General features: G+C 42.8%; 1 protein-coding gene across 4 annotated transcripts in view; it reads right to left on the minus strand.

Annotated features, from left to right (window-relative positions):
• TNC (tenascin C) overlaps positions 1-17,296 on the minus strand; it is a 167,170-nt gene that overhangs the window by 31,268 nt on the left and 118,606 nt on the right. For all 4 annotated transcript variants that reach the window (XM_069748551.1, XM_069748549.1, XM_069748548.1 and 1 more), the window contains 3 exons: positions 14,243-14,362; positions 14,004-14,147; positions 11,188-11,318 (listed from right to left, as the gene is read on the minus strand). In XM_069748551.1, the coding sequence (XP_069604652.1) occupies positions 11,188-11,318; positions 14,004-14,147; positions 14,243-14,362 (395 nt within the window). The remainder of the gene's footprint in view (positions 1-11,187; positions 11,319-14,003; positions 14,148-14,242; positions 14,363-17,296) is intronic.

The following is a 17,296-nucleotide window of genomic DNA, read 5'->3' on the forward strand; positions in this document are numbered from 1 at the left end:
ACAGTGGATTTTTTATCTTTGGCCTATGAGCCCCTTCAAGTACAGAAAATAATTTCTTATTAGAAAATAAAAGGGCAAATGACTTAACTGAGCCTGACACTGGCACACTTCCCATCTCTGAGTCATAACGTCAGCAAAATTACTTTATAATTAAAATGTTTTGCATATTAACCTCTGAGTGCTTCCAAATTATGGTTCTAATATAGTTGAAGCCTTGAGAAAGGCTCAGTCAGAGCCGAAACGTCGCCCTGAACAGTGGGTTGATTAAATCCTGCACGTTTATACTGCAATGATGGAGTGCTGCCTCTTTTTTGCCATATATTGAACTATCTGGATACACGGACTGTTATCCTGGGGATTTGCACCCGAAGATAAGTAGATATTGTGCTGTTCCCTTTTTTTCTCTATCTATCTATCTATCTATCTATCTATTATTTATTATTATTATTTATTTATATAGCACAATTGATTCCACGGTGCTGTACATGAGAAGGGGTTACATACAAGTTACAAATATCACATACAGTAAACTGACAATGACGGACTGATACAGAGGGGCGAGGACCCTGCCCTTGCGGGCTTACATTCTACAGGATTATGGGGAAGGAGACAGTACGGTGAGGGCTGCAGTAGCTCCGGTGTTGGTGAGGCGGTAGCTTTGATAGTGATGAGGCAGCAGCGGTGTCAGTGCAGGCTGTAGGCTTTCCTGAAGAGATGAGTTTTCAGGTTCTATCTATCTATCTATCTATCTATCTATCTATCTATCTATCATCTATTTATTATCTATCTATCATCTATCTATCATCTATCTATCTATCTATCTATCTATCATCTATCTATCATCTATCTATCAATCTATTATCTATCTATCTATTATCTATCTATCTATCAATCAATCAATCTATCTATTATCTATCTATCTATCTATATATCATCTATCATCTATCTATTATCTATCTATCTATTATCTATCTGTTAACTATCTATTATCTATCTCATATCTATCTATCTATCTATCTATCTATCTATCTATCTATCTATCTATCTATCATCTATCTATTGTATATCTATTATCTATATATTATCTATCTATTTCTCTATCTACTAGATGGTGGCCTGATTCTAACGCATCGGGTATTCTAGAATATGCATGTCCACGTAGTATATTGCCCAGTGACGTAGTATATTGCCCAGCCACGTAGTATATTGCCCAGTCACGTAGTATATTGCCCAGCCACGTAGTATATTGCCCAGCCATGTAGTATATTGTCCAGTCACATAGTATATTGCCCAGCCACGTAGTATATAGCCCAGCCACGTAGTATATTGCCCAGCCACGTAGTATATTGCCCAGTCACATAGTATATTGCCCAGCCACGTAGTATATTGCCCAGCCATGTAGTATATTGCCCAGCCATGTAGTATATTGCCCAGACATGTAGTATATTGCCCAGCTACGTAGTATATTGCCCAGCCACGTAGTATATTGCCCAGCCACGTAGTATATTGCCCAGCCATGTAGTATATTGTCCAGTCACATAGTATATTGCCCAGCCACGTAGTATATAGCCCAGCCACGTAGTATATTGCCCAGCCATGTAGTATATTGCCCAGTCACATAGTATATTGCCCAGCCACGTAGTATATTGCCCAGCCACGTAGTATATTGCCCAGCCATGTAGTATATTGCCCAGCCACGTAGTATATTGCCCAGCAATGTAGTATATTGCCCAGCAATGTAGTATATTGCCCAGCCATATTGCCCAGCCATGTAGTATATTGCCCAGCTACATAGTATATTGCCCAACCACGTAGTATATTGCCCAGCCATGTAGTATATTGCCCAGTCACGTAGTATATTGCCCAGCCATGTTGTATATTGCCCAGCCATGTAGTATATTGCCCAGCTATGTAGTATATTGCCCAGTCACATTGTATATTGCCCAGCCACGTAGTATATTGCCCAGTCACGTAGTACTGTATATTGCCCAGCCACGTAGTATATTGCCCAGCTACGTAGTATATTGCCCAGCCACGTAGTATATTGCCCAGCCACGTAGTATATTGGCCAGCCACGTAGTATATTGCCCGGCGACGTAGTATATTGCCCAGCCACATAGTATATTGCCCAGCCACGTAGTATATCACCCAGCCACGTAGTATATTGCCCAGCCACATAGTATATTGCCCAGTCACGTAGTATATTGCCCAGCCATGTAGTATATTGCCCAGCCACGTAGTATATTGCCCAGCCACGTAGTATATTGCCCAGCCACATAGTATATTGTCCAGCCACGTAGTATATCACCCAGCCACGTAGTATATTGCCCAGCCACTTAGTATATTGCACAGTCACGTAGTATATTGCACAGCCCACGTAGTATATTGCACAGCCACATAGTATATTGTCCAGCCACGTAGTATATCACCCAGCCACGTAGTATATCACCCAGCCACGTAGTATATTGCCCAGCCACGTAGTATATTGCCCAGTCATGCAGTATATTGCCCAGCCATGTAGTATATTGCCCAGTCACGTAGTATATTGCACAGTCACGTAGTATATTGCACAGCCCACGTAGTATATTGCACAGCCCGCGTAGTATATTGCCCAGTCATGTAGTATATCACCCAGTCACATAGTATATTGCACAGCCCACATAGTATATTGCACAGCCACGTAGTATATTGCCCAGTTACGTAGTATATTGCACAGCCCGCATAGTATATTGCTCAGTCACGTAATATATTGCCCAGTCACATAGTATATTGCACAGCCTATCAATCAATCTATCTATTATCTATCTATCTATCTATCTATCTATCTATCTATCTATCTATATATCATCTATCATCTATCTATTATCTATCTATCTATTATCTATCTATCTATTATCTATCTGTTAACTATCTATTATCTATCTCATATCTATCTATCTATCTATCTATCATCTATCTATTGTATATCTATTATCTATATATTATCTATCTATTTCTCTATCTACTAGATGGTGGCCTGATTCTAACGCATCGGGTATTCTAGAATATGCATGTCCACGTAGTATATTGCCCAGTGACGTAGTATATTGCCCAGCCACGTAGTATATTGCCCAGTCACGTAGTATATTGCCCAGCCACGTAGTATATTGCCCAGCCATGTAGTATATTGTCCAGTCACATAGTATATTGCCCAGCCACGTAGTATATAGCCCAGCCATGTAGTATATTGCCCAGCTACGTAGTATATTGCCCAGTCACATAGTATATTGCCCAGCCACGTAGTATATTGCCCAGCCATGTAGTATATTGCCCAGTCACGTAGTATATTGCCCAGCTACGTAGTATATTGCCCAGCCACGTAGTATATTGCCCAGCCACGTAGTATATTGCCCAGCCACGTAGTATATTGCCCGGCGACGTAGTATATTGCCCAGCCACATAGTATATTGCCCAGCCACGTAGTATATCACCCAGCCACGTAGTATATTGCCCAGCCACATAGTATATTGCCCAATCACGTAGTATATTGCCCAGCCATGTAGTATATTGCCCAGCCACGTAGTATATTGCCCAGCCACGTAGTATATTGCCCAGCCACATAGTATATTGTTGAGCCACGTAGTATATCACCCAGCCACGTAGTATATTGCCCAGCCACGTAGTATATTGCCCAGTCACGCAGTATATTGCACAGCCACGTACTATATTGCCCAGCCACGTAGTATATTGCCCAGCCACTTAGTATATTGCACAGTCACGTAGTATATTGCACAGCCCACGTAGTATATTGCACAGCCCGCGTAGTATATTGCCCAGCCACATAGTATATTGTCCAGCCACGTAGTATATCACCCAGCCACGTAGTATATTGCCCAGCCACGTAGTATATTGCCCAGTCACGCAGTATATTGCACAGCCACGTACTATATTGCCCAGCCATGTAGTATATTGCCCAGTCACGTAGTATATTGCACAGTCACGTAGTATATTGCACAGCCCACGTAGTATATTGCACAGCCCGCGTAGTATATTGCCCAGTCATGTAGTATATCACCCAGTCACATAGTATATTGCACAGCCCACATAGTAAATTGCACAGCCACGTAGTATATTGCCCAGTTACGTAGTATATTGCACAGCCCGCATAGTATATTGCTCAGTCACGTAATATATTGCCCAGTCACATAGTATATTGCACAGCCCACGTAGTATATTGCACATCCCGCGTAGTATATTGCCCAGTCACGTAGTATATTGCCCAGCCACATAGTATATTGCCCAGCCATGTAGTATATTGCCCAGCGCGCATAGTATATTGCCCAGCGCGTGTAGTACATTGCCCAGCCCGCATAGTATATTGCCCAGCCCACGTAGTATATAGCAATGTGGGCATCATATCCCTGCTAAAAAAAATTATTAAAATAAAAAATAGTTATATACTCACCTTCCGTTGACCCCTGGATCCAGGGAGCATTGACCGATTCTCCTCGCGTGCTCTGGTCTCAAGAGCGCAATGCGGTCTCGTGAGATGATGACGTAGCAGTCTCGTGAGACCACTACGTCATCATCTCGCGAGATCGCAATGCATGGACCAGTCACCGGAGAGTCGCGAGGAGCGGGAAACGCGCCAGAAGGTGAGTATATGATGATTTTTTATTTTTTTTTATTATTTAAAACATTAGTTCTTTTTACTATTGATGCTGCATACGCATCATCAATAATAAAAAAGTTGGTCACACAGGATTAATAGCAGTGTTAATGGAGTGTGTTACACCACGGCATAACGCAGTCCATTAGCGCTGCCATTAACCCTGTGTGAGCGCTGAATGGGGGGGGAGTATGGAGCGGGCACTGACTGCGGGGAGGAAGGAGCGGCCATGTTGCCGCCTGACTGCGCCCGTCGCTGATTGGTCATGGCAATGGTCAAGGGCGTTTTGCCATGACCAATCAGCGACTTGGATTCCGTGACAGACAGAGGCCACAACCAATGAATATCCGGGACAAACAGAAAGACGTAAGTGGCCCTTAGACAATTATATAGTAGATTATCTATCTATCATCTATCTATTATCTATCTATCTATCTATCTATCATCTATCTATCCATTTATCTGTCTATCTAGTATCTGTCTATCATCTGTCTATCTATCATCTATCTATTATCTATCCATCTATCTATCTATTATCTATATATCTATCTATCTATCATCTATCTATTATCTATTCATCTATTATCTATCTATTATTTATCTATTATCTATCTCTCTATCCATCTATTATCTATCTTTCTATTATCTATCTATCATCTATCTATATATCTTTCGATCTATTATCTATCTATCTATCTCTCTATCCATCTATCATCTATCTATCCATCTATTATCTATCTATTATCTATCTATCTCATGCATAGCAAAACTCATACACTCAACAGGCAGCCCTGGCTGACCAGCCTGACCAAAGAACTGAGACGGGCTTCCAGGATCGCTGAGCGGAGATGGAAGCGATCCCGCTCTGCTGACCACTTCACTGCATACAAGCAGTCCCTCGCCAGCTTCAAGTCCATGCTCACTGCCACAAAACAAACTTACTTCTCATCTCTCATATCCTCTCTGTCTCACAACCCTAAACAGCTTTTTAACACTTTCAATTCTCTACTCCGCCCCCCAGCACCCCTCCCTCCCCTCTCATTTCTGCTGAAGACTTTGCCTCTTTCTTTAAACAGAAGATCGATACGATCACAGAAAACTTTGGTCCACAGCGCCCAATGCCCCTCTTAGCTGCTCATCCCTGTTCCTCCAAAACCAGCTTCTCCACCATGGTACAAGATCAGCTCTCCACCCTCCTGTCAAGATCACACCTCACCACTTGCATGCTTGACCCGCTCCTGACCCACCTCATCCCTAACCTTGCCACGGTCTTCATCCCAATCCTAACACACCTCTTCAACCTCTCACTCACAACAGGTGTCTTCCCCTCATCCTTCAAATATGCCAAGATCACACCTATCCTCAAAAAGCCCTCCCTCGACCCAACCTCTGTGACTAGCTATCGCCCAATATCTCTTCTCCCTTATACCTCAAAATTACTGGAACAACATGTCCATCCTCTCCTCCTGCTCCCTCTTTGACTGGTTACAATCTGGCTTCCGACCCCATCACTCAACTGAAACTGCCCTAACTAAAGTCACCAATGACCTACTAACTGCCAAGAGCAAGCGACAATACTCTGTCCTCCTTCTCCTGGACCTGTCTTCTGCCTTTGACACTGTGGACCACTACCTTCTGCTACAGATCCTCTCATCTCTTGGCTTCATAGACTTGGCCCTATCCTGGATCTCGTCATATCTGACAGACCGAACATTCAGTGTCTCCCTCCCCCACACCACCTTCTCACTCTGCCACTTGTCAGTCAGTGTTCCTCAAGGCTCTGTTCTAGGACCCCTACTCTTCTCCATCTACACCTTCGGCCTGGGACAGCTCATAGAATCCCACGGTATGCAGTATCATCTCTACACCGATGACATGCAGATCTACCTATCGGGACCTGACCTCACCTCCTTACTTACCAAAATCCCACACTGTCTGTCTGCTATCTCGACCTTCTTTTCTGCTCGCTTTCTAAAACTGAACATGGACATAACAGAATTCATCATCTTTCCATCTCACTCTACCCCACCACCAGACCTATCTATCAATGTCAATGGCTGCTCACTTTCCCCAGTCCCACACGCCCGGTGCCTCAGGGTGATCCTCGACTCTGTCCTCTCTTTCAAGCCACATATTCAAGCCCTTGCCTCCTTCTTCCATCTCAAACTCAAAAATATCTCCCGGATCCGTGCTTTCCTTGACCGCGACACCACAAAAACACTAGTGCATGCCCTTATCATCTCCCGCCTTGATTACTGCAACCTCCTACTCTCTGGCCTCCCCTCTAGCGCTCTGGCACCACTCCAATCCATCCTACACTCTTCTGCCCGACTAATCTACCTGTCTCCCCGCTATTCCCCAGCCTCTCCCCTTTGCTAAGCCTTTCACTGCCTTCCTATCACCCAGAGACTCCAGTTCAAAACCATTACAATGACATACAAAGTCATCCACAACCTGTCTCCTCCATACATCTGTGACATGGTCTCCTGGTACCTACCTACACGCAACCTCCGATCCTCTCAAGATCTCTTTCTCTATTTCCCTCTCATCTCTTTTCCTCACAACCGCATCCAAAACTTCTCCCATGCTTCCCCCATACTCTGGAACTCTCTACCCCAACACATCAGACTCTCGCCTGCCATAAAAACTTTCAAAAAGAACCCGAAGACCTACCTCTTCTGACAAGCCTACAGCCTGCAGTGATCCTCAACCTACTGAACCGCTGCACAACCAGCTCTATCTTCTCCTAGTGTATCCTCACTAGTGTTGAGCATTCCGATACCGCAAGTATCGGGTATCGGCCGATACTTGCGGTATCGGAATTCCGATACCGAGATCCGATATTTTTGTGATATCGGGTATCGGTATCGGAAGTGTAAAATAAAGAATTAAAATAAAAAATATTGTTATATTCACCTCTCCGGCGGCCCCTGGACATCAGCGGGAGGATCCGGCGTCCGGCACGGCTTCTTTCTTCAAAATGCGCGCCTTCAGGACCTGTGGTATGACGTCCCGGCTTCTGATTGGTCGCGTGCCGCCCATGTGACCGCCACGCGACCAATCAGAAGCCGCGACGTCATTCCTCAGCTAAAGTCCTAGAATAAGCGCCTTTTAGGACCTGAGGAATGACGTCGCGGCTTCTGATTGGTCGCGTGGCGGTCACATGGGCGGCACGCGACCAATCAGAAGCCGGGACGTCATTCCACAGGTCCTTAAGGCGCGCATTTTGAAGAAAGAAGCCGTGCCGGACGCCGGATCCTCCCGCTGATGTCAAGGGGCCGCCGGAGAGGTGAATATAACAATATTTTTTATTTTAATTCTTTATTTTACACTTTAATATGGATCCCAGGGCCTGAAGGAGAGTTTCCTCTCCTTCAGACCCTGGGATCCATGAGGATACATTCCGATACTTGATGTCCCATTGACTTGTATTGGTATCGGATATCGGTATCGGCGATATCCGATATTTTTCGGGTATCGGCCGATACTATCCGATACCGATACTTTCAAGTATCGGACGGTATCGCTCAACACTAATCCTCACCCATCCCCTGCAGACTGTGAGCCCTCGCGGGCAGGGTCCTCCATCCTTATGTACCTTTATGCCTTGTTTTTTGCTCATGTTTAATTGTATTTGTCTATATTTACCCCCTTTTCACATGTAAAGCGCCATGGAATAAATGGCACTATAAAAATGTATTATAATAATAATTATTATTTTTATTATTATCATCTATCTATCTATCTATCTATCTATCTATCTATCTATCTATCTTCTCTCTCTCTGTTTCTCACCTGCCAAGTATTTTTGTTCCCCTCTATGGTGCTCCCATGTTTATCTGTATATGTATCTATCGTTACCCTTTCCCTGCTAATTCCCATGTTGGGTCCATTTTTTATTGTAGACCCAGGTGCTGATCTTGTATCATTGCCGGCAGGCACCGTCTGTGCTATTCAGCCATCCTCTGCCTCTCAGGTCTCATTTAGGCTTAATTTTTTTACGTACAAGAGAAACAGACTGGGTTTCATCAGTGATTTTCATCAGTTTTTTTCACTATTGAGAAAAAAGCAAGTTTCTCAGCTTCTCATGTCTATCAATCAATAAATAACGGACAGCACACAGATGTATCCCAGTGCAGTCAGAATTTTTTGGGGACCCATGGACTTGCATTGCTGATTTTGATCAGACACTTGGATCATTATTGGACATGTCTCTGCGATTTTTCATGTATCACTCGGTCCGAGGAAATATATCTGACACGAGAACAGCCTTACAGACTGTCATAGGTACGAGTGCTAACCGAGGCAAAAAAAGGACAGCACTCATACATAAAAACTGACGTGTGGGGGGAGAGCCATTCCATGCTCCATTTGGCCACCTTATGACGGGATTGTGGGGTGGCCATGAGTTGCCCCTTCATTCTCTAGATCGGCAGGAAGAGCGTAGAGGTGGGGAAGTGGGAGGCGTAGTAAGGTCATAGACGTTGGCTCACAAAGTGGCGGCATACCCTAGCTATTTGCCATAACTTATTGGATATCTGATATACAGTCCATGAATATTTTTTGACTATGTATAATAAACCAGTTCATTAGAGTATGAAGCATGTAACACTAACAAGGGGAATTAAAAGTATTGCTGTGTTACAGATCTGACGTGACCATGAGACAGCACAGAGGTCGGATGTTCTTCTGGATCTGGCATTTGATGAGTGTTTTAACCATTTGATGGACATGACCCATTACAAACATTTTCTCATCACCGTAGACCTCAGCGCATAAACACTGGATGATGCGACATTATCTCATTCAAAGAATTTGACTTGTCCTTTCTTGCTGAAAAAAAATACTGTAACCATATTCATTTCTGGCCTCGTGGCCTCAAGCACATTTCTATGAAGCCAGCTGTATTTTTTGCCTTTCCCTTATCTTGTATCTGACTACATCTTCTACTGCCACTAAATGTCATTGCTACCATTTAAAATTGGAACATAGATCACTAAAGGGATGGATAAAATGGCCGAACTATAGATATGACAGTAAAGAGATAGAGGGAGAAATGGGTGAAGAGAATATTGATCCCAAAGTCAACTCATGTCACAGCTATGGGGCCATTAGAGAAATGTGGCCAACACAGGATGGATGCACCCCTTATTCTCACAGTGTAAGAAACTAGGTAAGGGTCTTCCTTTATGCAATGGATTGTGTTTGTGGTGGTGGTGGTGGTGTGTGTATGTCTGGGGTGTGTGTGGTGTGTCTGTGGTGTGTGTGGTGTGTGTCTGTGTGTCTGTGTGTGATGTGGTGTGTCTGATGTGGATGTGTGTGGTGTGTGTCGTGTGTCTGTGTGTGGTGTGGATGTGGTGTGTGTGGTGTGTGTCGTGTGTCTGTGTGTGGTGTGGAAGTGGTGTGTCTGTGGTGTGTGGTGTGTGTTGTGTGTCTGTGTGTGGTGTGGATGTGGTGTGTCTGGTGTGGATGTGTGTGGTTTGTCAGTATGTGTGGTGTGTGTGATGTGTTTGTGTGGTTGTGTGTGGTATGTGTGTATGTGTATCTGTATGTGTGGTTTGTACAGTATGTTTGTGTATGTGTGTATATGTGAGGTTGTGTGTTGTGCGTGTATGAATGTATGTGGGATGTGAATATCTTTGGTGTGTATGTGTGTGTATGTGTGTGTGATGTGTGTGTATGAATGTATGTGTGTGGCATATGTAAGTGTGTATATGTGTGTGTATGGTGTGTGTGTATTTGTGTGGGCGTGTGGTGTGTTTGTGTGTGATGTGTGTGGTATATGTATATGTGTGGTGTGTATATGTGTGGTATGTCTGTATGCACTTTGGTATGTGTGTATGTGGTGTGTATGTGTGGTGTGTGTATGTGTGATGTAATATGTTTGTATGTATGTGGTATGTGTGTAGGTGTATTTGTGTGTGGTATGTATGTGTGATGTGTGTGGGAGTGTGGGTGTGTGTATGAATGTATGTGTGTGGGTATATGTGTGTGTACGTGTGTATGTGTTTGTTGTGTGTGCATATGTGTGGGTGTGTGACGTGCATGTATGAATGTATGTGTCTGATGTGTGTATATGTGCATGTACATGTGTACAGTATGTGTGCGTGTGAACGTGTGGATGTGTGTGTATGTATATGTGTATGTGTAAAAAATAATCACCTTCCCTCCCCCACGAGGCCCGCCATCCGTTCCTCTTCTTTCCGGTGTTACACTCCACATTCTTGGCGTTTTTCACTAAAGGCCAGAACTTCCGGCTGCATCCATGTCTCGGAAGTCACTGCGTGCCATAAAGTCACGACATGGACATCCTTGCGGCTAAACCTTCAGCCATGGTGAATTTATTTATAAAATGGTGTCTTCATGACAACCACTTTAATAACTACGGTGGTTCACTTATATTTTCAGAAAAACAGTTTACTTCCTAAAGCCAACGTAGGGCAGGTGTTATGGGATTTGTTAGCACCACAGTCTCAGGATAATTAGATGACCAGTACAATAGAGTGGTGGAATCGGTGGAGCGGATAAATTGTGATTACCTTGACTGTTCCATCCACAGACTCGTAGATGAGCAAGAAACCTGTGATAATTGATCGTGGTGGCCTCCAAGTAATCACAGCAGATTCTGACTGAATCTCACTTGCTGTTAAATCTCTGGGAGCATCCAAAACTGAAGGGAAGAAAGAGAACTGATTACAATCAGAATGCGAACATTATTGGAAGAATTTGCTGTTTCTCCTCCCTGCACTAAATAACCTGGGCTGCAAGAATAAACAACAAATTACAAGTAGGCTTTAAACGTGAAGAGTAACTAAAGTTTCCTCTTAATTGTTCATTTTTTTCAATCTTTTGCTAATTGGTGAATCAAAATGAGAATAAAAGTGCACAGGGAGTTTGTGATGTCTCCAAATGCCATTAACCTGCAGATATAGGCTTAACGTGGAGGTTAATGGCCACCTTACTGTAAGTGTTGCTACAGTGAGAAAATTAACTTTATTTATTCAGGGAGCAGCCAGCTTTTAGTCAGAGAGGCATGCAGTGAGCGTCTATATAGAGCTGCAGACAGCTGTAAGCACTCCATGGCACTTTGAGTGACAGTTCACTCTACACAGATACTCTGCAGAGTGAACTGTCACTCAAAGTACTGGGAAATGCTTACAGCCGCCTGCAGCTGTCTCTCTGTATCTGTTCCATTGCATCTCTATAACTGAAAGCTGGCTGCTCACTGTGTATAAGCAGTGACTGTAACTGCTGCAGGCACTACTTTATGACTAAAAGCCGGTACCGCCTGGTAGGAAAATAGTCCATTTTCTCCTCATAATACTATTACCTACAGATTAACCCTACATCTGCAAGCAATTAGCTTTTTGGGACATGATCAGTTTCCTTTAAGATGACTGAAAAATACACAAAAAATAAGCAACATATCATCATCGATTGACATGTTTCATCTATTTGGCTCCATCTAATGTTTGACCGAAACGCAATGAAAATAATCTATGCCAATAATTTTCCATATTCACAAACCTATAAGAAGACCTGTCTCTGACTGTAAGGCAACTGGATTCAGTAAAAGCCCCTGGCCATTGCTCTGACTAATTTAAGAGGTCACTCATCTTTTGTTTTTCAAACCTTCAAATCTCAGCTTTCTACCAGGTAAAAATGGAAGAAGGATGAAGGTAAGAATTTGTGCAATTTTTTGTAAGCTTCTCATTTTAGAAGCATGCATGAAATACTCCAGACTGACAAACATAATAGAATGGTATTTAACATGGAGAAATGCAAGATTCTACATTGGGGCAATAAAAACAAAAATTACATCTACAGAATGGGAGGAATAGAACTAAGCAACAGCAGGTGTAAAAAAGGCTTGGGTATACTAATAGATCACAGACTGCACATGTGCCAACAGTGTGATTCAGCAGCAAAAAAAGCAAATACAATTCTGGGATGTATTATCAGAAGCATAGGGTCTAGATCATGTGACGTAATTATCCCCCTCTACTCCTCCTTGGTCAGGCCTCATCTGGAATACTGTGTCCAGTTTTGGGCACCAAACTTAAAAAAAGACATTGAGAACCTGGAGCAAATTCAGAGAAGAGCGCCCAGGATGGTGAGCGGGCTGCAAAGTATGTCCTACAAGGAATGGTTACAGGATCTGAGAATGTTTAACTTGCAAAAAAGAAAGATAAGAGGAGACGAAATAGCTGTCTACAAATATCTGAAGGGCTGTCACAGTGTAGAGGAATCATCATTATTCTCATTTGCACAAGGAAACACGAGAAGCAATGGAAAGAAACTGAAAGGGGTAAAATACAGATTTGATATTATTAGAAAACACTTTTTATAGTGAGTAGAACAGGCTGTCACGAGAGGTGGTGACTGGTGAGTTCTCCTTTAATGGACGTCTTAAGACAGAGGCTGGACAGACATCTGTCTGAGATGGGGTAGTGAATGCTGCATTGAGCAGGTGATAGGACACGATGATCCCGGAGATCCCATCCAACTCTAACATGCTAGGATTCTATGAAATACAAGGGGCAAGTTTTTCTTCTTTTGGCTTGACATAATTTTTCTATCTATTATTTTTGTTGTTAGAATTTATTTATTATTGTAATTTTTGTCTTTTTTTGTGTTATTTTCTAGGTTTAGTTTTCTTTCAAAACTTAAAGTTTTTTTTCCCTAGAGCATTGAGCTTGTCAAACATAGAGTTTCTTCAATTTTCTTTTGCGGAGTTTTTCGCGTAACCTTCATGCCCCATGTGTGAGTTTAGATCTTCCACCCTCAAACTTCAAAATATGTTGATGGCAGATGGTTCAGGAGGATCTTTCTTTTTTCTGCTCTTTTCAATAATTGCTTTGGCAACTTTAAGTACGGTATGTTTTTACTTTGAAGCGGCTTTTCGTCTGACATTGATTAACAACTATGTGAATCGAAACAAACATCTTGGATCCAAATAAGCTAAAAGTTAAGAATCGTAGCTTTCCCTACTTCTAGCTGTCAAACGGTCATCATATTATCCCGCCTTAGTGTCTTCAGACCTTTGTTAGTGACACCTGGTTTTATACATATACATACAATGTTCGTGAATTCAACCCTTGAGCTCAGCCTTGGTGTCAAGAGCTGTATGACAAGTCTAAGCCTGCGTCTGCTTTTAGACAATAGATAATCTTTTTCATCTACAAAGCAACATTGACGCCCGATGTAGACAACAGGAACACCTAGCATTAGCATTTATATTATCACTTGCTGATTCTCAGGACAGATGCATTCAATGCCTAAATTTAACGTGAGCACTTACGGCAGTGACTGCGGAGAGAACATTTGTAGGCATGTAATTACAGCTCTACTATACCTGTAGTGAATATAGCGGAGATTTCCCGACTTCTATGTGGTCCTCTAACGGCATACATTTTTAATATGTATTCAGTAGACGGCTGAAGCCCGATAATATCATTTTCAACATTGTTTCCGGAGACTGTATACTCAACGGCTGGAGCTGCGTCAAAAAAAGACATGTTACAACTTATTTAAATAAAATAGTCAAAATAGAAAAATGTTAGTAAAAAAAAATTAAATAAGCGTCTTCCTTACCATTCTTTGCAGAATAGGAGATGACATAGTTATCCACAGAGGCCAAAGATGGTTTCCACACAGCCAGAGCTTCGGAGTCGGTGACGTTTATGGCTCTCAGACCCGATGGGCTGTCGAGGGCTATCACATAAATGAAGTTTGAGAATTAGAAATTAAAAAATGGAAATTTCTTAGGATACAGATGTGTCGTTCTTACCTTTTTGGTTTGACATATCCTAAGAGGTGTGGTGTAAAATTAACAGCTTTTTTTTAAAAAACAAAAAGCAATATTCTGTTGGGAGATGATTATGTTTATGTCTCTATGTGTGGTTATATCACAGAACATATAATGAAGGTGCCTACAAAAAAAACCAGAAATTCACAGCAAGAAAACACCATATATGAATAGAATAATATACCCAATAAAACTTAACATTTAATAATAATCTTTATAATAAAAACACATACCACATACAACCTAAAACCAGTATCAGCCATTTGACACAAAGATATAAGACCAAGATACAGGGTGCTCTCGATCCCTAGGGTCCCAACTATCTGTCCCCTACCTTGCTGCGGAGGTTGGCACCCTATATATCCTGCGCATTGGCGCCCCCGCTCAACGTAGGCTATCCCTAAATCGCCCTAATAGGCCCTTACGTGCAAGAAAAATAGAAAAAAGTCAAACAGCAGAACATACACTCAAGAACTAATAATTAATGAACTTATTGCACTTGCCCAGATACAAAAGTGCATAACATAACACACGTTTGATTGTTGCAATAGGAATGAGCAACAAACTAGGGAAACCTGCACCAGATCCCTAGTGTGACCCTACCTGCCAGTGGGGGTTGGCACCCTAGAATCCTGCGCAGATGGCGCCCCCACTCCACGTAGTCTGCCCCTAGTAACACCCTAGGCTACTTGCAAGGGGATAACAAAAAATACCATACAACATATATAGGTAGGGGCAAAAAAATAACACTTCTATCAAAAATAGAGATAATACACAATAAAGCCCAAAACAACACACCAAACAGTGTAAATAAATAGAAAAAATCTAAATGTTTAACTTTCTCTTTAAAGTGTGAAAATCTCGACGCGTTTCCCTGAGATCAGTTCATCAGGAGACATACTTATGAAAATTAAGAGAACTTATCTGAGTGACGATTCAGGAGGATAAACATCACACTCTAAGTCATTACTGTGCGGTGGGGAACAATGTCCATCCCTCAGGGCTGATTTAGACATGTGGTACCGGATGGACATTGTTCCCCACCGCACAGTAATGACTTAGAGTGTGATGTTTATCCTCCTGAATCGTCACTCAGATAAGTTCTCTTAATTTTCATAAGTATGTCTCCTGATGAACTGATCTCAGGGAAACGCGTCGAGATTTTCACACTTTAAAGAGAAAGTTAAACATTTAGATTTTTTCTATTTATTTACACTGTTTGGTGTGTTGTTTTGGGCTTTATTGTGTATTATCTCTATTTTTGATAGAAGTGTTATTTTTTTGCCCCTACCTATATATGTTGTATGGTATTTTTTGTTATCCCCTTGCAAGTAGCCTAGGGTGTTACTAGGGGCAGACTACGTGGAGTGGGGGCGCCATCTGCGCAGGATTCTAGGGTGCCAACCCCCACTGGCAGGTAGGGTCACACTAGGGATCTGGTGTAGGTTTCCCTAGTTTGTTGCTCATTCTTATTGCAACAATCAAACGTGTGTTATGTTATGCACTTTTGTATCTGGGCAAGTGCAATAAGTTCATTAATAATTAGTTCTTGAGTGTATGTTCTGCTGTTTGACTTTTTTCTATTTTTCTTGCACGTAAGGGCCTATTAGGGCAATTTAGGGATAGCCTACATTGAGCGGGGGCGCCAATGCGCAGGATATATAGGGTGCCAACCTCCGCAGCAAGGTAGGGGACAGATAGTTGGGACCCTAGGGATCGAGAGCACCCTGTATCTTGGTCTTATATCTTTGTGTCAAACGGCTGATACTGGTTTTAGGTTGTATGTGGTATGTGTTTTTATTATAAAGAATATTATTAAATGTTAAGTTTTATTGGGTATATTATTCTATTCATATATGGTGTTTTCTTGCTGTGAATTTCTTTATGTGTGGTTACCGAATGGTTGTGAAGTTAATTGCAGCCGAGCCATGGCTTTTTTAGCTTGTCATGGTATCATTTTAAATTCGTAATGTTAAAAAATAGAAGGATTGAAGAAAAGTTGAAAGGTTTCTAACCTACAGTTAAAGTTTGCGTTTAATAAAAAACAAGGTATGCTATACTCAACTTCTCCAGGATCACCAGGAGTCTCAGTTGCTGCTCTTGATGTCTGGCATTGGCTGTGGTTCCGATGTCACATGGACAGTCTGGTAGCCAATCACTGAGCTCAGTGTAGACGGAACACCCCACTCAGAGCTGTGGAGACAGCTGATTGGCTGCCTAGGTGATGTTAGACCTGCAGCCAAAGCAAGATGCCGGGAGCAATGGTAGAGATCCTCCGGCGCACCTGGAGAAGGGGAGTGTTAGGAGTCGAGTTACCTCTGCTGCACAGGGGGAATCTCGATCCGTGTCTGCTGCGGTCTCCCATTCTGCTTCGGCCGCAGTGGGCTCTGCTCAGCGGAGGCGCCGCTCCCAGCGTCTTGCTGGGACTGATTCTGTGCAGGGGGTTACTGCTGCCTTTTCTGGCTCTCCTGTTGTATCCTGCACTGATCTGCAGCGAGTGGGCTTCTCTGGGACTAAGTCCTTATTTGCACACACTGAACATGCCCAGGGCAAGATCTCCCGTTGGAGATCGAGGGTCACATGCTCAGGCACTGCAGCACATCCCATTGGTCCTCTTGGCAGGTCCTGAAAGGGCAAAACTTCTGTAGCTGCTTCCTGTGCTGCAACTATATAAACTGCGCATGACCGCACGGCCATGCGCTAGTATTGTCTTGATAATGTGTGTGTGTAGATGGATGTATGTCGATGGATGAAAGCTCCTAAGTATCCCTCCCTAGTGTTGTTGACTGCTCGCGGATGATGGTAGCTATCTAGCGCCCGACTAGCCATCTGCACGTAAC

This window comes from Ranitomeya imitator, chromosome 2 (assembly GCF_032444005.1).
Source record: "Ranitomeya imitator isolate aRanImi1 chromosome 2, aRanImi1.pri, whole genome shotgun sequence".
Taxonomy (NCBI): Eukaryota; Metazoa; Chordata; class Amphibia; order Anura; family Dendrobatidae; genus Ranitomeya; species Ranitomeya imitator.